At 40.7% G+C, this 23,569-nt stretch overlaps 1 protein-coding gene across 4 annotated transcripts in view; it reads left to right on the top strand.

Moving 5' to 3' along the window:
- The window catches only part of MAGI2 (membrane associated guanylate kinase, WW and PDZ domain containing 2), a 2,816,921-nt gene that overhangs the window by 1,540,683 nt on the left and 1,252,669 nt on the right, over positions 1–23,569 (top strand). For all 4 annotated transcript variants that reach the window (XM_086967329.1, XM_086967327.1, XM_086967326.1 and 1 more), the window contains one exon: positions 17,229–17,348. In XM_086967329.1, the coding sequence (XP_086823455.1) occupies positions 17,229–17,348 (120 nt within the window). The remainder of the gene's footprint in view (positions 1–17,228; positions 17,349–23,569) is intronic.

Raw genomic sequence — 23,569 nt, 5'->3', positions numbered from 1 at the left:
AGTGGGGCGGCTGTGTGATCTCTTTGGTTCTTGTTGATCTAAGCACAGTTCTGTGGCAAGGAACACCTCTGCAATCAGTGACGAATCTGATGAGCCCCAGTGTTAGTGTGCACACAAATCTTTCCAACTTTTACTGTGATATGTTCGTTCCACAACTATTCATGTCGTTTTGCTCTTTTGTTTCCTCTCTTACCTTCTCTGAACTCTAGTGAACCATCTGAAATAGCGCCTTAAAGTAAAGTTGGATTCATTTGACATGTGTGCCAGGGTTCTAGTAGTAGTATCTTCTCATCACAAGTGAGTTCTGATGTTATACTTCACATGTAAAAATAAAAAAAGTCAACCATCATCGGTAATAATCTACTCCCAATGACTAGGCTTAATCTGCCTCCTGTTTTCAATAACAAACTGAAAGCAAGGCTTCGATTTTCCGGGGACATCCACCATTGGTGCAGCTAGAATGACATTTCCAAATTTCAAAACAAATCTAGCAACATAATGAACTGTCTAATTTGAAGGAATCTCTGATGTGTAATTTGAGTCTTCTGTTTGCTCCCAAACCACGTTCATTTACATAGTTCCCTCTGACTAGAATGTCTGCTTTGTGCCTCCTGTCTAAACATGGGAGAGGAAAGTCTGTATTTAAACAGCAACAAAAAAACCTTAGGTCATACCAGTGTTGGTATGTAGTAATTCTCACTGGGCTGGCATAAATACTCATATTCTCACGATTCTTAAAATCGCAACAATGTTTAACCCTCCTCCTATATTCAGTCTCATAGCCTTCCTACCTCAGTCTGGTTCTTGCCCTCAGCACAGCACCTAATCCTCTTTGCTGAAGGCGGAGGAAGAACTTGAATGGACTCTGGACAGGGGGGAACCACAGCAGTGATCTTGCTAGAACTCAATGCGGATTGCGATCTCGTCTTGCACAATATTTTGCTTGGTCAGTTACTAGACTGTGGGATACGAAACAAGGTCCTAAAGGCCAGTGTTCCCAGGTATTGAATAAACCTTACATTTATGAGACACTGTCAATTGAGTGTGTAGTGCCTCAGGCCTTGTCTTTGAGCCTGACTCTGTTTAATATTTACATCTGACCTTTGGCGAATCTTATATACCACTTTTGCCTTGGGCTATTTTCTAACACCAATAGCCCTCATTTAGTCCTGTCTCTGTCCCCTGAGCCTGGCTGCACTGCAGTGTGCCTCAAATCTTGCCTCTTAGCTGTTTCCAACGGATGGGATTGAACTGTCTGCAGCTTAATGGAGGAAAGAGTGACGTGCTGGTGGCTGGAAATCAGCCGCCACTCTGGTTGTCAGTGTGGTGGCCAGATGAGCTTGGCCCCTTATCCATCTTGTAAGCCTGTAGTAAAAGATCTAGGGATCTGGCTGGAAAGGGAGATCAATATGGACCTGGCTGCTACTTTTGGCCTACTTCGTAGCCTGAAAATAATCCTGTAAACTTTACCAGACCATACACAAAAGACCTTATTTCAAGCAACTATCATCTCACTCTTGGACTATGCCAATGTACTTTATCTGGGGGTTAAACAGTCCTCCCTCAAGCAGCAGCAAATGATACAAAATTCTGTTGCATGGCTCGCACTGCTTATACCCAAGTATCAACTTGTGTTTTTCTAATCTACCCTCACTTTAGTGGTTTGCCGCAGAGAAGCAGGTTACATTTAAGGAATAATGTATCGCTTAGGGAGCTTTCTTTGACACCAGTCCTAGATTCATCAAGGGGTTGATTCAGCCATAGTTGCCTTCTAGGGCCCTTTGTTCAGCAAAGTCTAACTTAAAGTTTGAGCTTACGTACAGAAGAGCTAGAGCAGGAGGTTGGTTGTTCAGCTACCTGACCTCCAAACTTTGGAATTATCTTCCTTCTCATCTTCGTTCCAGCTCCACTGTAGTTCTCTTAAGGAAAAATCTTAAAACTTGGCTCTTCTAAAATGGCATTAGTGTGTTGTTTGGTAAAGCAGTAGCACTGGGAAGCCCTGGTTGGGTAGCTATGCACTTTAGAACTGGTTGAAAACCTGTTTGTTTAGAAAACAGAGATCCGGCACTCCATTTAGAAGTAAGAATAATATATACAAAGACAAATTCTCAAAAACAGAAGGAGCAGGTCGTAGTATATAGCTTCTTTATTCAAGGTTCTTCCTTTTTATGAAAACACGAGGTAGCCAACACGTTTTGTCCTTACGGACTTCTTCAGGGTTACAAACAAACATAATTTAGACATTATGTACAGCACATTATATTTACAAAATATATACATTTATACAAAATTATGCAATTAAAATACAATATTGGGAAAAGTTTGTTTTTTTTTAAAAGGGATCAACTTTTTAAGGATACCTCAAGGGAGGTACATTTAAGTCATTAGTATGTACACAGGTACTTTCATTTAAAAGACAATGCTGGCGATATATATAAGCCATAGGAAAACTAATATGTTTCTAACAACTACATTCATGACAGAGTTAGACCTGCTGATTCAGAAGACCATATTAAATTGCATTTTCAATTTTGAACACAAGCAAAGAGGGGAAAAAGAAGAAGAGAGAAAGAGGGTCAAGCAATCACATATCAGTGCTTTACACTTTTGTTCATTATATATTCAAGTACGTTTACTACAAACACATTAGAATAGGACATTTCCTGATGCTGTGGTTAACGAACAACAACATGGGGGTCAAGAAAAATAAATTTCAATGCTTTTCAATTACATTCATGTCAACTTCTAATAAATTTATTAAAAACGAAAACATTTGGAGAGGACATCTCCTAATGCTATAGTTTAACTAACAGCAACATTTGGTACCCTCTGAGACATCTCTGTTAGTAATAGTTCATGCCACCTGACTATAAACCTATACATTTAATAGGCCATATGTAAGTGCTTACCCAGTATGTTCTGAAATGTGTCCTTTGAATCTCTAGGTGGGATAATTTTCACAAGTAAAATGTTCAACGTATCAATAGATTCCAATAGCTTCCTAAGGGACAAATATCAATTATGTAGTGTGTATCAAGGTGTGCGAGTTAAAATCAACTATGCGAATGGGCCGGTTTATAGAAGGATGCACAGTAATTGGGAAGCGTTGTAAACAATAATGATGTCTTCATAGGTCGTATCCAGTAAGATTAGCGGTGCTGTGTTTATATATTTCACACCCTAAAAAGATAAAGTACCATAGAATTTATTCAGCATTAGCTGGTTTATATAACTCCTACAAAGAAGGTCTAATATTAAAACTCAAGTTATATTCACATTGAGTCACTAAAGGGACTCATGAGACAATGCTCAAGATAATATAGATCTCAATATTGGGGACATTAATTAAAAAAGCCAATTTCCATATCTGGACTACACATATCGAGAAAAATGGCCAATAACTTTCTTTTCTGGTCCCTTATTAAATAATATTTTCTCGGGAAGAAAACGTGTACATTTTGTAGAAATTTGAAGAAAAACATTTTAGTAAACTATGATTTTTAATCAATGATTCAGGTGAAATTTCATCATATTTTAATTTATAAATGGACCACGGTACGTCATGTAACAGGAGCTCATTATTTAACCCCATGTGTAGGGAAAGCATTTATAAAGGCTCTGTGTAAAGCAACTCCATATGCTAAGACTCGCGCCATCTTTAAGTTTAGAGCCAAATCCCAGTAGGGAATTGCACCATATCAAAAGATGTGTGATGATCATAGTTGGATCATGACTCCCATAATATATACCACTAAATCAAAAAGCCAAATCAAGACTAAATAATAACATGATCAGTCCTTATAGAGGAATAGCATTCATATGCCTTTGAGACAAAGAGTTTTACTATAGAAAGTACATATGCTGAGTCCCACTCAAGCCCCCTGAGCTTACTTGTATGGCAGCATCCTTGTAGACCAGCGTGTTGGCGTCACGGCCGCATTTCGCTTACTAGCAATTTGAGAAAAGAACGGCATTTAAATAGTCCGCCCGGGGTTGCACCTGAAAAGAATTACGCTACGCGTGTATTTTATTTCCACCCCGTATTAGCCGCCATCTTGTAATGGTGTTGGACTATGAGTATTTACAAACCCTCAGTGAAGGGACAATCAAGCAACCAACTGTGTGTCCATGATACTAACTTGTATAACACCAAAAGCTCCATATACATTAATAGCCTAACTTCATAATTGTCGTGAGTGTCGAAATAACTATATATTTACGTGATGTAACCACTCGAGAACGTGATAAAACAACAGCAGCCATTTTGTAGTGTCCTCAAAAATGTATCAACACACTGAGATGAAATTAATACTGTACTGATGGTATAGTGTGCGATACCTAAAAGCACTTTACTCTTTATGGAGCCTAATAGTTTTAAAGTTCGGTCTAAAAAGAATTCCTGTATTGATGTCACCAATGTTATGTGCAGTTGTACGAACAAGTATCGCGGCTATTTCTAATGGATTCACAAATTCTACCAGCTCAATAAATGCCGAGATTAAAGCCCTCTAGAACTTCTAGTGTAAAAAAAAAACAGTTCCCATGTTTAGCGAGACTAGTATTTACTTAATGTACTTCTAATAATCGTGGCATATTTAATCGGGGTTGCATGCAAAAAAAGCTCTTTGCCATTTTAGATTGGGCAAGTCCTGCATGCAAAAAAAGCTCTTTGCCATTTTAGATTGGGCAAGTCCATAGAGCCACCCAAGATTAGATAACTTATTATGTGTACGCTCGATATTTGAGCTAGGTGACATTAGAATAATATTATTCACAAACATGTATCCCTACAAATACAAAAGCAGTTTCCTACTAGGAGGATGTACAAGTTTTACGGAACTGGTGTTTGCTTGATATACTTCTAATGATCGCTGCCATTCTTATCAGGATGATGTGTATGAGATCACTCTTAGCCATTTTGGAATGGGCAAAGACTAGAAAATCAGAAAGTACACTATATTTATATTTGTTTTAATATTTATATTTCTATATACCTAAATACCTTTATATCTTTATATCTTTTTATGCATAAGCTCAAGATTTAAGCTGGGTCAAATTACATTATATTATTCATTTAAGTGCATCCATGCAAACTGAAAAGTAGTTTTCTGCTGAAAGGATGGACATCATAGCTGTCCTTTTAAAAATATAACAAAACCTGAAGTAAGGAATTTTCTCTAATCTTTTCAAGGCTAAAGCAACTCTAACACAATATCTCAACACCAAAGAAAGGAGAACATATACATATAGAGAATCTCTCAGGGTAAATCATAAAACAAAGCATTTCAGCGAAGGCGCTGATAATTCATTACAGATATAATTTCACAAAGACAGCCATGAGGGGAATACAGAGCTCATATAAGGCATGGACAGAAAATATTAATATTTCACTCACAAAAAGTGATACATTTAATTATTAATGTTCAGACCTAAATTAATAGATCTAAGACGACAGATCCAACTGGCTTTAGTTTGCCGCAACATTCTCACTCTGTCCACGCCCCTTTCTGGAGCTTTTATGTGGTCAATTGCATGAAACCATAAACCTTGGTTTTCTGGATGCGTTTCATGTATATGGGTAGAGACTGGATATCTATTGTCTCTGTTTTTAATCGCCCTCACATGTTCCTGAATGCGGGTTTTTAAGTTGCGAATGCTGCTGCCCACATAGATTTTATTGCATTTGCACGGTTTTGTTATATTTTTAAAAGGACATCTATGATGTCCATCCTTTCAGCAGGAAACTACTTTTCAGTTTGCAGTTTGCACTTAAATAAAGTGAATTCGGCTGCATCGCCAATTGTGATGCAGCTCTCGCAACAACATTTTTTTTTTCCGGTACTTATCTGAAATCGTCCGTTTCCCACATTTTAAAACCCCCCACCCTTCCCCTACCCCGCCCCACGTCACTGCCCGGCGGCATGCCCTACATGGGCCGTGGCTGGGCTTTGGCCTTGTTGGCCATGTTACTAGGGCTCTGCTGGCAGTAGAATTTAAAGGATACTCAGAAGTTGCTGAAGCAGGCTTAGACTTCGATGGCGGGAATTGAAGAACCAAAGGACTGCAGTCCATAGATCCCCAGGGGTGTAGAAAGTTCCAAGTAGGGTGTAGATTCCAGGGGATTAGAGCCAAGAGGCAATCGCTAGCCAGGGACCACCCTGCTGGAGCTCCTCACCTGTCGGCCATCTTGGTTCCCTTTTTTCTTCCACAGTGTCTCTGCCCACCGTGCACCCAATCTGTAGTTGCCAAGTGGGGAGCGCAGTCTTAATATCACTTTACTATAAACCAATGATTTATTGATATCTTTTTAACTTACGTCTCTCCATTGGAAGCAGCCAGTGCTCACTGATAACTCGTATATAGGTGAATCCAGCCATATTAGTGATTTTCTCATTTACTGTTATGTCTGTTCTTGTACTGTTTCAATTTTAGAAGAGGTTATAAGTGACTATAATTTTCTTTAGCCTTTGATTTGTTTTCTTAGTCAGAAACTCATCTTTGTTTCCCAGATTGCTTCAGCATAAAAAAAAGACTTGCAGGAGCAAATAAACCATGCTCCAGAAAACAAACGTTAAAAAGTACTCTGCTAGCTAAATTTAAATGTTAACACCATAGTTTGAAATACATTTTTATTATTCCTGTCATTTCAATCTGTGACACTAGCTTATCCAATTACCCAGTTTTCCTGCAAAATTCTACTATGTAAATGAAAGATTGCAAAATGAATGACAAACCTCCTAATAAATTCAGTACTACTGAAAAAGAAGTAATTGTGCTCAAAGGAATATATGTACACTTTTAAGCTTGCAATTGTAGGCTAACCTACGTGTTTACTAATATAGCTATAGTGCAATCCTATCTGAGGGTCAATGAGGGTACATAGGAACTGTGTTGGGGGAGGAGGAGGAGGAGGGAACATTGGGGATGTTTTGCAATGGTGAAGGAGGGGGTTCCCCTTGACTGGCCTAAGGGTGGGTACCAGGTAATGATTCTTATTAATGGCATATGAAGTGCAGCAGGAAATAGTGAGACTTGAGTGAGTCTTCAGTGCAGAGGGGTGTTATTCCACATCCCGATGCAAGTTTAATGTTTCAATATGCAAAGGAAGACTGTGAAATACAGCACTTTTCTAACTAGACTATCTCTTTGTTGAGCTATGCTTAAAAAGAGAAACTATGTATGAATGTTATCAGGGCCGGACTGAGAACCAAAACTGGCCCCGGCAAAGTGCTCGGCCCGTCCCCCTGGGGGGAGGTTGGGGGTGCGACCAAGCTCTTTGCCGGGACCGGTTTTCGGCCGATTTTGTTACAGGGCCGATTTTGCAGCTATGCTGCATGAACAGCCCTGTAGAAAAAAACAGCCCCCAGGGACCCAAAACCGGCCCCCTACCCTTGCGGCACACCGGGGGATTGCCCGGTGCCCACAACGGCCAGTCCGGCCCTGAATGTTATTCATATAATGCAAACTCAGCTGGTTGGCAATGAAGAGCTTTACAACAGGAGGGACTTACAATGCCGAGGACATGCACAACTCTTGGGGGAAGTAAAGATGATAAAGGTGAAGTGGGATGATGGGGAAGAAGTGGGGAACAAGATTAGCAGAAATTGATTGGTCCACTTATGGAAGGGGATAGGGCAAAATAACTGTGCAGTCGTGGCCTGCGCAGGTAAGAGCAGTGTGGCGGGATGGGGGAAGTCGACAGACGATTAGGGAAAATAAAATGTAAAAAAACCACTTACCCTGCACTCCCCGAGTCTTCGATGCGGCGAGCGCAAGGTAAGTGCTTTTCTTTTTTAAATTTTATTTTCCTTCATCACCGTCTATCGACTAGCCCCGCCTCACCGCTCTTACCTGCAGCGGCCGCGGCTGTAGCTGTGAGAAGTCGGGCTTGCCATTTCAGGGCTAAGGCCTGAAACCATACTCAAGCCTCAGTCATTAGACTCAGAACCCACATAATCTGGCACCCTCCTCTATCAGAAGCACATATCTTCGCTATACTGACAACACATTTCCACAAACCTGGGCACCATTGGGAAGGTCATCCTTGGACAACTGCAATCACTGATAGTCAATTGTAGGTGATATAAATGCCACAGAACAAAAGCAACAACAAATCTGCCCATATTTTTAGAGGCCAAAGAGCGACTCAAAGTAACTTGTTGACGAGTAATCGTGCATGCCTCGATTTGCTACTTGGAGGAAGACATCTCCACTGCATACCATTAACAGTGCAGCTGAAAGCGTTGCTGAACCTTGACTGCTGTATACATTAGTAATGTTGCTTCCTCCTGACAAATGTGCAGGCAATGAAGCATTGTCTTCTGCATCGTGCATACTTTATGATAATGCTTATTTGATGCTGTATTTGTCTTTCATTAGGCTGCTGCTTTGAGAAGCATTTAATTACAAGTGGCAGAAATGTCACAGCAAAGTATCACAAGCTTGACCTGCCGCAGCCCTGTAGATCCTGCGGCATCCATCTTCTGCTTCACGTGCTGCTTGTTCTCAAAGTGAAGTCTGCAGTGCAATATTTTACCATAGTCTATGCTGTTTGCTCTTGTGTCCTATGAGAATCATGCATGTGCTTGAAGGACAATGTACAATTACAAACAATAAGAACTGCGAAGCTTTAAAATGTGGATCTGCAAGACTTGACCCCAAACATCTAGGGACAATGGTCTATCAACTTTTATCACAAGACGCAGTGGCCTGTCTCTTTAAACTCTCTAGACACCCAGTAGCCTGTTTTAATTCAAGGCACACCTGATAGTTTTCACTCAAGATATATCCGATAGTCATTTTTAGGTTGAGCCTGGGCAGTGCATTCGCTGCTCTGTGAGGCATGCTGAATTAGAGTATGAACTTGAAGCTCCGCCCATTCTCTGCCCATATTTTTCATTGGCTTGTGTGATAGTCCTTTGTAAATGCTGTCTTCTAATTCGTTAACAGGCTAGTTAGTCCCTCCTTAGAACCGCCTTGTCTTCATTTGCAACCTCCCATGAGGACTGTCCCTTTTACTTCAGCTGTTACACGGTATGTCTTATTTAGTCTGTAAGCACTATTTTCTTAAATGCGTTTCTCCTACTGCAGGGATGACATACTTTTCTGCGTGCTTTCACTTTCCAAGTAGCCCGCGACAATTGCGGCTGAGGTCTCGCATTTACAAGAGTTTGAGCTTTTGGCATTGTAAATGACAATGCCTTTTATTAATGGGTTGATTATCAAAACAGATAAATAAAAGGCATTGTCATTTACAATGCCCATAACTCAAACTCTCGCAAATGCGAGACCTATTGCATTGTAAATGCTTGTTAACTCAAGTTGCTTTGGTCTGTCTATCTCAAGACATTTTTCCTGATGGCACATTTGATAGCTAATTTGAACTTTGCTCACATTGACTTAACTCGAGGTTAAATAGTCTTTCGGTTTTAACAGACTTTTTATTTTATTTATTTATTTTAAAGGTTTTATATAGCGCTGGCTAGACCCGGAGGTATCAGAGCGCTTTACATGAGCATCAGATCATAGTTACAGGTTACATCGTTACAAAGTTTACACAGTTATTAGAGCAAGGCAACATAGTTACTTGTAAGGTCAAGGTAAACAATAAGAACAAATACGTAAGGGGAAAAGCAGGCAAGGGGAAAGATTCAGAGGAGGGGGGAAAGAGCTGGGGAAGCAGACAGGTAATAAAGGCGGGAAAGAGGAGGGGAGGGTGAAGGACACCACATGGAAAGAGGAGGGGAAGGGTGATGGGAACACAAACCGGTAGACGAGTCAAAGCAATGTTCAAAGTCCAGTAAGCTGTGATCCCAGGGGAAGTGGTATCACTTCCTTAGCTCTGTTGCGGGAGGCTCCCTTTACGCAGTGGACTCTCTCAGAGGGGTCTCTGAGACTCCAAGACCTACATACTGGATCCTTCCCCAAAAAGGGGAGAAGGAGTGCTTTGGCAAGGGGTGCCATACCATACCTCAGCTGTGAGTGGCTCACTTGGCGCAGTGGACTCTTTCAGCGGGTAAGCTGAGACTCCAGAGTATAAATATTGGATCTTTCCCCAACAAGGGGAGAAGGAGTGCTTAGTCAAAGGGCACAAAGAACAGGGGGCTAGGCAGACTAGCAGGCAAGGTGAGAGATTCAGGGGAGAGTGGATAGGAGCTAGGGAGGTAGAAAAAGAGAGAAAGAGTACTAAATGGGAAAAAATGTAATTAATGAGTTAATATATAGCGCTGGCTAGACCCAATGGAATCAGAGCGCTTTACATGAGGGACAATAATGTTGCAATTTACATCAGTTAAAAGTTACATAAGTATCAAGAAAAGCATTTAAAGAACATAGGGGACAAGGTTACTGGAGCAAGGAAGGGGATAGGGCAAAGGGGTAGGAGGAACATAGGACGTAGAGACGAGGGGAAAATCTGCCCAAGGTCCGACTGGGTAGGTGACGGCAGGGAGGGGGAGTCCACAACCCATCTCCTCTTTAGCTATATGGTAGTTCCACTCGGCATTGGCCAAATCTCTAGGTATCCACAGTCTGGGGTAAGTTATGCAGGTTCCAAGTCCTAATGTGTAGGCAGGTTAGGGGATAGGTTCAAGGTCTGGTCAATGTCCAATTGTTGTCCCAGGGAAGTACAACAACGTGTGGGGGACCACTATGGAAGCCATCTTGGGGTCAGGCAGGGGACTGAAATGTACACTGGTACACTGTTGGCCATCCTAAGGTCAGGCATCAGGCAGTTAAAGTCAATATCCAGGACAGCGGCCACCAGAAAATAACAAATCCAGCGTGCACACACCATCACACACACAGACATGCACAAGCACACACCAATGTGAGCACACACTCTCATATGCACACTGACGCACACAGATACACACATAGACAGAAACATCCAAGAACACAAGCACACATAAAATCCCATGCTCTAATACAAAAACACCCAAATACATGCACACGCAAACACCATCACATGCACAGACATGCACAAGCACACACAAATGCGCTCACTCTCATACACACAGACACGCACAAACACACAAGCACACGTAAACAAACTATCATAAATACAAGCAAACATACAATCACATGCTCCAGAACAAAAATACCCAAGGACGTACACACAATTACATGCACACACACACACCATCACACGCACAGACATGCACAAGCACACAACAAATGTGCACACACACTCTCATACGTGAAAGAGGGCGCACATACAGAAACATCCACACGCACACATACCATCCCATGCTCTAATACAAAAACACTCAAATACATGCACACACCATCACACGCACAGACATAAGCCCACATACCGAAACATCTGCACGCAAAAACACAAGCACACATAGAATCATATGCTCTAATACAAAAACTCCCAAATATATGTCCACACATCACATGCAAGACATGCACAAGCACACACAAATGTGAACATAGTTTTTCATACACGCAGAGGCGCACACACACGTGCATACGCACACCCCCCCTCATACACACACATACGCACACACAAAAGCACTCCCATGACACATTTCTCCAGGACTACTGCAGAATTGATGGCACACAAAGGCAGAATCAGCGGTGCCGATGTCCTGAGGCGCTGCCATCTTAGGACCAAGCAGTCGGCCCACGTTTTAGTGCAGTCGGGTGTGTTCCTCATAAGAGAGCAATGGGTGCACACTGATGGTTGCCCAGTTGCTCCCGGGTCCGGCCAGATGCCACCAGGTCCCATGAGCTTGCAGGGTGGTCAGCGGCGCCTATGTCTTTAGGGCGCCGCCATCTTAAGGTGAGGCATTGGCCCGCGTGGCGTGTCTTCCAGGTGTACATCTCACAGTGGAGCAGCACCTCCACTCTGTCTCTGCCCTGCCTTATGTCCTCAGGATTACCAGTAGGTGCTCAGCTCCTTCTTCGGCCTGCGCACCCCAATGCCCAGGTACTCCTCCTTACGGTCCGATACTGGTTAGGCGGACCACTGCCTACGCTCACTGCGTTTGCCCCTCTGAGCCCACCGCGAGATGCAGAAACTGTCACACACTCTTCCGATAAGGCGGCCAGGCCCGCTCCCAAGCCCCATTCAGCAGTGTTTCGCGACATCCGAGGAGGGAGACCCCACCAGGTTCCTCGCAAGTCTCCGCTTCCCAGAGTGGCCTCTATGTCCTGCTGCCATTCACTTCACTACGACCCACAGCTCTCCAGGGCTCCCCCCGCAATTAGGGGGGCTCACACCTTCGGTTTGCTGCAATGTTCCTTCCTCAGCTTGCGACGCAGGGGTTCCAGCAGTCACCCACAGCAGGCACAATGGGACCCAGTCACTAAAGAACGTGCCGCCTGGGGTGGGGCAGCTGTGTAGCACTAGACAGTTCTGACCGCCGTCCCCACCAGGTCTGTCAAGATGGCGGACCCCCGTATATAAAGCCCTCTCGGCCGCATCGGTTCTGCAGATCCTCGGCTCAGGGGGTCCCTCCGATTTCCGCACTAGGCTCCATTCAGCTGGGGTTGCCCCTGGTCACCCGTCTATCTCCGGCGCTCCATACCTCTTTCAGCCTCGGCAGGTCGCTGAGTCTCGGAGATTGGAGAATCAGCAGTCGTTGGCCCCCGCAGTTGGTCCCAGCTTGTGTTCACTTTTTCTTCGATGTTGGATGAGGATTCACTTTTCCCCCAGTGGGGAACGGGGAGAGCAGGGGAAGCAGTGCTGGTGGCCATCTGCAGAAACTTAGCAGGCAACTGAGCAGGACGGTGGAGGGTTCTTCTTGCAACCGCATGGCAGCTGTCTATTGACCAAAGGCACAGCAAATACTCAATTTTAGCTAAAAGCACATTGATTTGTGGGTTTTAACTCACAAAAAGTTGGTCTGTCATTTTTAACTCAACCTCAGTGGTTTGTCAGCTTTAATTCAAGGCACAATCCTTAGTAAGGTTTAATATAGCCTTATAGCCCATCGTAGTGGACTATAAAGCCAATTCAAGGCCCGCTCCAGCGTTAAAGCCTTTAACAAAGGAGCTGGACTTTAATGCTGGTATTGCCCAGCTATGGTGGACAATTAAAACATTCTGCCACAAGAGGACAGAATGTTCTAACAAATAAAAGTCAAGTGAAGTCAAGTCAACAAATAAAACAAAGGCCTCACAGGGCCAGAGGGGATTGAAATCACCTTGGGCTCCGTGATGCCTTTGTTCACAGCATCAGCTGTGAAAGACGACATTGAAATGTTGTCGCTCCAGGCTTCTACCTGCCATTAGAAGCCCGTAGGAATCCATTGTTTACAATGGAGCTCCCAACTTTCCAATGTTATAATTTAAGTTACACCAGTCTATCAGTTGATACACAGACACTTCTTTTTTTGTCTTGAGGAGTATTGGATTACCAGTAGGCAGTCCAGCAGTAATGAAAGTAATCTGTACATACTAGTACCTAAAAAAAAGAGTTCATTTGAAGTGTGCACGTGATGAACAATAGAAGATTCCATTGCCTTAATGATTCGATTGAATTGATTATTACCATATAATTATACTTTGTTCATGATATCCATCATCAACCTGTTTCATTTTTGAAGGTGCTCCAAGGCACTGATATCATCAAACCCCTTAACCACCTCTATCCAAGGAAGTGCAGGAAATTCTAATTGTACACCACTGTAGCAATCATTTATGTAGGAGTAACTCCCACCCAAGGGATGGGCAGTGGACGGTACAATGAGCGGTTAGCCTTGTGAGTGTTTAAATGTCCACAGACTCATCAGCTCGTGTGCATTTGCAAACTCCTCTGCAATCCTGTGGTACCCTGGAAATGGTCAGAGATTTACACCAGTCAATGGCAGAAGGAAATCCACATCAAGGGTGGAAAGGGAACCAACATTCTCAAAGTTCTTGGGGTCTAAATGAAGAAGTTTCTTCCTGGAAAAAAAAATTTGAATTTGCACAGTTGAGATTTCCGTAGTGATGAATTGCACTTTGCATGCAATTCAGCAGGCGGGAAAGGCCAAGGCAGAGAATGGTCCCACGATTTAGGAGTATGCCTGGATTTTTGCCATTGCTGAAGGTTCCAGGTGTACTTTTGAAAGATTTTGTGAATACCTAAAACAAAAGTTAAAATAGATATAGACATGAGAGGCAATTTTCAACAGTACTTTTTATTTTTTTTATTTTATTAATTGGACTCCTAAAATTTAAGTGATGTGCAGGAATAATTGCTGGGCAAAAGTGCCTTTTTGTCTTTATAGCTTTACTGATAACCATTAGATTTGCTTGACATTTTGCGCATCATGTTCACTTGTTGGAACTCATTTGAGCCAACAATGTCTAGGTGGGACCCGTGAAACGAGAGGTGTGCAGCGTGAGCGTACACTGTGCTAGTAAGGTTTGCTGCATGACTTTTCAACATGCATTGAGAAGACATTAAACAGGAACCAGGTTGGCCTTTGCATTCGAGGGCATATCTCGTTTACAGTTTTCATGAAGATGACTGCCTTGCATAATTTGAGTAATACTCGTAATTTTCACCAGAACTATATGTATTCATCTCGGAAAAATATGCAGTTTGTCCCATCCCTATACATCTTCTCAAGTGGGCTACCTAATCAAGTCATGCATTTTAAGAGCATTGTTTTTATTAAAACTTTTTTTTTTTCAACTGAAGGAGCACCTCACCACAGTAGTGGCTATACTTACACTAAGCATTGCACAAGGTTAATCAGTGCCAGAAAACTGTTATTGAGCAAGACAGAACTACATGGGGTTTGGTATGTTCTTGATGTTACTAAAGCCAGTTCACACATGGTGTAAACTGGGTTGCCCAGGACTGATCCATAGGGGGGAGGTATCCTTGTAGATATATTTATATAAAAGCGGTGTAAAAAGCAGTCATTTACATAGTCGGAGGCTGCCCTGAAAATGTGGCACTGATCGACCCCTTATGGATTGATCCAGCATTGGTTGGACCACACTGGTTCAAACTATTCTCTCATTGTCAGTTAGTCCCAATTAACAACCATAATGCACTTTTGAGTACTCTTTATTTTTTTGGAATGTCTTATTTACCCAGAATTATAGTATGAATTCAGTTGGGGTAATGATTGAGTCAGGACTAGCAGCACATAATCAGTACTTGCTGATACCCACTAGTGCCAAGTGCATTCAGGCGAAGTCTCGGAACAACCCCAAGGTGATGTTTACTCGTAGAGACCTAGCTAGGGTTATATGTGGAATTATTTTAAGCCATTGTCTGCTCTTTCTGCTCAAGAGTAGTCTACTGAATTTTTTGGGAGGGCTTTAATTTGAATAAGAGCTCAAAGGTTGAGGGCCAAGAGGCAGATTTACAATAACTGGTGCATACCTGCATATTAGCAGGAATGCACCAGTTATTTTGTGTGATATTAGGATCCCCTTGTGCTGCCATGGATGCACCGCATTTACAATGCGGCGCACCGTGGCGCAAAGATAGACATATGCGTGCTGCATCTGTCAGCGTATAGTTGACGCAGTGCTGGAGTTGTGTCGCAAGCACGATGCAACTCCAGCACTGCTCAGGGGCGGCCTATACTTACTGTGCTGTGTCACTCCTTACGCCTGCTACAAGCAGGCATAAGATTTTGACGCAGCGGGGTCATAAAAGTGACTCACTTTTCTGGATCTTTCTTGCGACGGAACGCCCACCCTGAATACATTATACCTGATGCAAGTATAATGTAGCGCAGGGATTTACAATATGATGCATCTCACTAGATGCGTCACATTGTAAATATGTTGCATAGTGGCGCATTGTTTACGACGCGCTCCATCACAGAAGTGATGCAACAGTGTCATAAAGATGTTGCAAGGGGCTTCCATATCTGCCCCCAGATGTTTTGCTCCTATAACATATCCATATGCAATTTGATTGAGGCATCCAGGTTGGTGGCCCCCGCCTTGCTGATTGGTATTGACCTGTCAGTGAGCAATAGGTCAAAGGTTAGGGATGGTCCACAGCACCATAAGGGTTCCAGAGGTTCCTAGGAACATCTGGAAAGTGTCCCGGTGCCAATATCAGCATGTGATCCACATTATTCCATTGGAGTGCTATATTATTGGCAGTGACAATATTTAGCAAGGAATGCATTCGAGCATCACCTCATTTAAAGTAGAGAATTTCCTGCCCAAATGGGATGGATGAGGTCTTTAAAAAAGACCACATATATTTTCTTAAAATATAGGTTGGAGATGGCTGTGCTAGCCCGATTATGTTGTCAAAACCCTATAAAATTTGTTGTGAGAAATAAATGTTTTTTTGTAAAATGTGAACTTGATGAACATTAGGAGGATTAGGAGTCCATTTATAAAAGCAAGCCTGCAACTGTTGTTTCTTCACAAAAAGAGCACTTCTAGCAGGGATTACTTTTTTTTAAAAAGGGCTTGTGTTTTTATCAAATACAGCAAAGGAAGGCGAAGATGCATAACATAGACAATATATATTTTTTATCATAAATAGAAAGTATTTTATTTTCACCATAAATCTTCATACTTACCTTTTTTTGGAACAATGTTTGTTACTGGCAGACCCACCTCATATGGGAAGGGCTTGTTATTGGTTTATTTTCTCGGAAAACTATTCATCTTTTTCAAGAGGTGCCCTTCCACGAGAGATGTACTTCACACAGATACAGGCAACATGATATATGTTGAGTATCAATCGTTTGCATGTTTACACGTCCTCATTAAAATATTGACATTTTGAACTTACTTTGAAGTGGTGGATCTAGTTTGCAGTGTTTTTCCAGGATCTGATGTGCTTGATTTCTATGCATAATTTGTCAACATTTGTTCACTACATAACTAACAGAATTGTATATATTAGAATCCATTTTCTAAGCCTTTCTGAAGTAGTTGCCACTTGGCAGATTCAGTGACTCGTTACTAGAACTAAGTACATTTCTTCTCAAAATAAGTGACATAGTAAAAAGCATACAGAACTTGGGCATTTTCTTGTACTGCTAGTTAAGGGGAACATTAGGATACTGTTAAACCCTACTATTGTCTCTTCTATGGTTTCCTTTTCGCACAGGAAATTAAGTGTGTAGTTTTGTTTCTCATTTGTAGAAAACGGGGAGTCACTTCAAAATTATTTTTTACGTTTGTTTTGCCTCTTGACTTCAACCAGGGCGTCAATGCTTGTCGAGTCTTCGAAAAGAGATACGAATCTTGATGTTTATAGGGGATTCCAGTCCTTGACAAAAACATGTTTTTCTTCCCAGGCACCACAAGATTACCCAAAGAGGGAGAAGTGCCTGGTGTGGATTACAATTTCATCACGGTTGACGACTTTATGGAATTAGAGAAAAGCGGGGCTCTTCTGGAAAGTGGGACTTATGAAGGTGAGTCTTGTACACTGCAAACACCATTTTCTAGCCATTTTTTCTATCGCATAGCAATTGATATAAATGGGCCTTTGGTAATTGGTACTGCACTTGGTATTTTGAATGTATTAGGTGGCAGGTGGCATTTGCAAAAACCTACATATATTGCTACTGAAGCCTTAGTTGGCAGATGGGTTCTTAGTAATTAGAAATGCGTAGTGTTTGGATGCGCACAGGCTTGTCTTATGTTCTGGATTGACTTTGGAGTATGCACCTGAGGTATCACTCTCTGCCTCTTGGAGTGTGAAAGTTAAAGATCAAATCAAGCCTCCTCTAAACTTAGAGGATGACCCTCTAGGCACAACAGTGATCGCTAATCAGCGATTATATCATTATCTGTCAGATAAATATCCAAATAAGTACTCCTTAAGTTGAATTAAACTGTAAATGTATTCAGAGATATATCATATACTTCTTCTTCTGTGCAATAAATCTCTTCTTCATAAATTTTGTACAATATTTATATGGCATTCCCAATGCATTTCATGCACAGATGTGCACTTCTTCAGGGGAATCTCTAAATCAAAAACCAATGACTCTCATGAGGATAATATACAATACTTTGTTCGAGGTTAATAACGTGACCAGATTTAATCTGTGACATACTTTTGGCATGCAGAGTCTGTGGGCTTGCCGGTAATTAGCGAGTGATGCTTGTTGATGAAAATCACATCAATCCAACTTACAGACAACTAAGAAATCTGGATGTGCACAATTGACATAAAATCACTCTACACTTCCATCCCCCACAACCTTGGAATAGAGGCGGTTCAGGAGGTTCTCATGTCCTCTGAGCTAGATCACAACTTCCAAGTGTTCCTTATGGAATTATTGGCTTTCACCTTGTACCAAAGCTACTTCAAATGGGACAACGAACATTAGTTACAGCTCACTGGCATTTCAATGGGCAATTGTGCTGCCCCAGTATATGCTAATACCTTTAAGAATATCTTTGAGAATAAATACATCCTCAATCAAGAATCCTGGAAGAAAAATGCACTGATATTTCTCAGATTCATAGATGACATCTTTGTACTGTGGCAGGGAACTCATCAAGATCTTCTAACAACATTGGAACAACTCAATACCATCAATGAACGGAATCAATTTACATATCTCATTTACAACTCTTCAATTGCATACTTGGACGTACTATTGACCCGCAAAGGCAATAAAATTGAAACTACCTTATACAAAAACCTACAGATCGGAACAATCTACTTCATTATCAAAGCTTCCACCAATTACCTTTAAAAAACAATTTACCAATATCTCAATTGTACAGAGTGAAACTCATAGTGTCAGATCCAAGAGGATTACAAATTCAAACTCAAAACATGATCTCTAGGTTCGAGGAACGAGGATACCCTAAACCAATTCTTGAACAAGCTTAAAAAAAACGTACACCAAAAACAAGAAATGATCTACTCAAACAGACACCAAAGACAAAATCATTGAAAACAGTAATTGTATCGAAATATTCGACTCATAGTCAACAATACAAACGATTATCAAAACACATTGGCCATTACTCACGGGGTAACCTGATTCAAAGAGATCATTGCTAAACAACCAACATTTGGTTACACCAGAAGCAAAAATATTCAAGACCTACAAAATAATCCAACTGATACAGCGATGAATAATCATGAGGGGACAATCCCCTGCTATAATTGCAGTAACTGTAATAACATCATAAGAGGGAATACCATCACACACCCCATGAGAGGAACACCAATTAAATTGAAAACCAGAGCCACATGTGATTCAACCAATGTGATTTACTTATTAAAATGTCCATGCGGACTAGTATACGTGGGCAAAACAACCAGGAAAATCAAGACACGTGTATCAGAACACAAAAGCAATATAAGAACCAATAATACCAAGTCCACTGTTGCTACACATTTCAATGAAAGACCTCATAACATATCTCAACTTAAATTTGCTGTGCTGTAAGTGATAGAGAGACTTCCTGGTTGAGATATCAACAGAACCTTACTACAGAGAGAAAATCATTGGATTTATTTATTAAACTCGATGAAACCGAACGGACTCAATGACCGCCTGAAATTCGCCTGCTATCTATAAAGACTGGCATATACCACACAAGACTGACCATTCACTCAGATGAATATTTTTCATGATTTGGAACACTCCATTGATAACTATGGATTCACGAAGATTTTTCATTGCTTTTTCTTTTTGTTCTCATTTCGTTTTGTATTTTGACTGTTCTTTTGGAATTTTACCTAACAATATACATTTTGGTCCTCCTCTAATAAGGACATAATAGCTCATTATTAACGCACTTAAGTACGTTGATTGATTAGGCTTTTAGCACCTTTGGCGTCACATAGAACATCATAGTCGCTTACTAACTAAACACACTCACAGCTATACCTACACCATTCCAAGGTGGCGCCGGTTTGAGGAACCGGAAGAGTAGAGTCCTACTTCTAGTTCCAAACAATCATACTAACATGAATGCCGGTTGATTCACGATCCCGACACGAACGCCACGGACTAACAGCACATGTGCTATACAACATTGAACGGCAGGTAAGAAGCTCTGTTACCCCCCATTCATTTTTATTTGACAACACCAATACACGGAAATCTTTTCACCTCGTGCACTTTATTACTATTATTTGGTCGGATCACTCTCGTGCTCACAACGCGGTAGACCCACCATCACGCGACCTGTTAGTAATGATAATTTTTGCACAACTCACGAATATTACTATTTCTTCACAACCTTCACATTTAAAGACGATAACTTTCTTAGATCGATCTAAGGTCAGCCTCACAAATGTATTAACATGAATTGATCTTTTAGTGCCCAATCTCTCGCATCAGACGCTGCATGCCGAAAGTATGTCACAGATTAAATCTGGTCACGTTATTAACCTCAAACAAAGTATTGTATATTATCCTCATGAGAGTCATTGTTTTTTTGATTTAGAGATACCCCTGAAGAAGTGCACATCTGTGCATGAAATGCATTGGTAATGCCATATAAATATTGTACATAAATTTATGAAGAAGAGATTCAATGCACAGAAGAAGAAGCATATGATATATCTCTGAATACATTTACAGTTTAATTCAACTTAAGGAGTACTTATTTGGATATTTATTTGACGGATAATAATATAATCGCTGATTAGCGATCACTGTTGTGCCCAGAGGGTCAGCCTCTAAGTTTAGAGGAAGCTTGATCTGTTCTTAGTAATTAGAACATAATACTGTTTGGGGTAATGACTATTAACTTGTGTAAATTCGCATAGTTTGATAGACCATCTGATATTACAATATTTCAGGTGCCATGAAAAAAATACAAATATTAAAAATGAGGGTAAAATATTTGTGTAACGTATCTGTATATATTAACAGTTAGGCACATGCACCCATGTGTCTGCCACTTTTGTATGGGGTGTTGTTAATAAAGAAACAGTACAGATCCGAGTGTGAGTGCATTTAACCATTCATGTGCCAGGCCTTTTCTCTTACCTCATTCAAAGCAATGTGGTCTTGATGCAGTTATGTCTTTAAAACAATGCTCATGGTCTGCATCAGAGAGATTCATAAAGGATGAGGCTGATTGATGTTTTTGTTGGAAAAATGAGCAATAGATGAACCATTTTTTGGATATCTGTATTGATTCCTTCACAATTGCTCTGATTTCGGGTCTAGTACAAAGTATGAAATCAGAAGACAAAAGGAAGTTTGTTTATATTTTACTATAATGTTACATTAAGCCCACATGGAATTCATTTCATATTATTGCTTCACATCCACTATGTTGTGCTTTGTTGGTAGTCTGACCAAAATGGATTACAATTTCACTAGCAATCTTGCCTTTGTATCATATCATTTTGACTACTTCCATTGTTTTTATTAGAGGTTTTTTTTATTTTTTAAACCGGAATACACAGTAATAATGACCACAATTGTTAAATAAAGAACATATAAAATAAATCTCTCATATCTGCCATTAGTAAGATTAGTAAGTTATGGTTACTTTACATGAAAATCTGTTGAAAATCATAACAGAAAAATGGGTGAGAAAATAGAATGATGTATGACTGAAGAGGAACCGTAAGGCACTTTGAGTCACACTTTATGGCGAAAAATGACCATAAGAAGATGCAACAAAAGTTAATGAAATGATGCCTTATTCCTTCAAATTACTATACATTGCTATCTAATTTTTTTATACATAATATCCAGACTGGAGAGGACAATCAGGACTGCATGTCATATTTCAAAGTTTGGGGGCATATTTACAACTTTAAGACTTTGCGCAGGGTTTGTGTCACAAAAGTGAAGCAAACTGGCGGAGTGTTGAAATGAGATTTGAGATGTACAAAATTAGCTTTGTGACGAAAAGCAGTCCTAAATAATGCAAAATAGCACTGTGCGAAACTTTGTGTCCAAGGGACGTACACTGCATCATAAATTGCAACCAACCTAGGGGTTTGAGGCAAATGCACATCTGATATCATTGGTAAAAAAGGAAATTGGATGAGAAAATGGTGCTGTCGTGAGGCAGGCGCACAGCGAACATACAAACTTGTAAAGATATTAAACTATGGATAAACAGTGTTTTGATCTAGAATAGTACCTTTCCAGTACAAAACCTATACTATATATTTCGTGCACAATCCCTTGCACTTTAGTTCAAGGGTTTGTGCATAGTGCAAGACTGCCTAAAGTGCACCAGCATAGGGACAGTGAGAAACTGTACCATATCTTAGTAGATATAGTGCTATTCTGCCCTCTCGCGTCACAAAGCAGCAAGTTTGGTTGCTGCGTTTCATTAAATGTTAGTAAATCTGCCTCCTTGTTACTTGTTTCTTTTCTGATGATGGAAAACTACTGTATTCGCACAAGTTAATGCTCTTAAAGCTCACAATAACAAATTTAACCCAATTGCATAAGGCTACTTGTGCTGCCTAATATAATTAGACAAGAGTAAATGTTTACTTGTTGATCAAGGGTTAGTTTAATTTTATTTATAGCCCCTTTCAAAAACTGTTTTTTTGGTCCACATAAAATATTGGTCACACTCCAAGGGTTCTACGGCTACGGAGCAAAGAATGGATTATCTCAGTGCAAGTTTGGTTTGCTTGATGTTCATAACAATCTAATAATTGTCTTTTTCTGCATCTACTTGATTTTCAGATCAGTAGGGTATGTTTAAATATTCAAAGACATTGATTCAGAAACTGTCAGAGAATTCCCCCAAAGGCCAGCAATTGATTAATTCCAATAACAATGTTTTCTAAATTCCTTCATCAAAAACACGATGTTAAAATGCCTTTTAGAAACAGTCTGTTTTGTGTTTATTAACTTCAGACAAAATAAATAACATGCATGAAGGTTGGGCATGAATATGTGATATGCACATACGTGCTGTGAATTTTTTGCATTTGTGAATCGTTCTCATTTTTTGTAGAGGTGCTTGCATTTGCAAAAAAAGGCTTCGGGAATCAGCCATATGGTATATTTATTTTCAACATAATTTCTATTAAGCGCCAAATTCTCCCAAATCATAGTATGTTTTCATGAGAGTTTGACCTGTAATGTCAAGAAAAGTTGAAGGAAAAACGGCCATTTTTCAGTGGGCAAGACTGGTTAAGAGAGCGAGGTCATTAAGAAATAAGATGTCTCTGACACTTGATGAGCAAATAATTCACCAAGAATAGAAGACAACTTTTGTGATTACTTTTAATATCAAATTATTTTTGCATGTGTCAACATTTTATGATATTTGCACGACCCTCATGAGCATTGAAATCTTACCATGAACTGTTGTAAGTGTTGCCTGTAAGTAAAGTCTACACTTTTAAAACCACTACATTTGCAAAAGCTACAAAAGAGCATTTGATTCTCTCTCGCCTTCAAAGAAACCCATGCCTGGCAAATCACAGTCAGAGGCTACTTGTCAGTCAGGACTTACGGCCACATGCATCATTGTTGATGTTTGCGATTTCTTAATTGTGAAGATTAAGGAATCGCAATTAAGAAATCGCAAACGGCTATGCACCAAGAAATCGCAATTTTTGGGCGATTTCTTAAATTTCTTTAATTGCGATTCACAATTTGCGAATCGCAATTAAGGAATCCCTTCCCATTGATTCCAATGGACCTAGAGGCCCATAGGAATGAATGGG

This window comes from Lissotriton vulgaris, chromosome 1_1, assembly GCF_964263255.1.
Source record: "Lissotriton vulgaris chromosome 1_1, aLisVul1.2, whole genome shotgun sequence".
NCBI classification, from domain to species: Eukaryota; Metazoa; Chordata; class Amphibia; order Caudata; family Salamandridae; genus Lissotriton; species Lissotriton vulgaris.
Note: the sequence above shows the minus strand (reverse complement) of the source record. Positions and strands in the feature narration are given on the sequence as shown.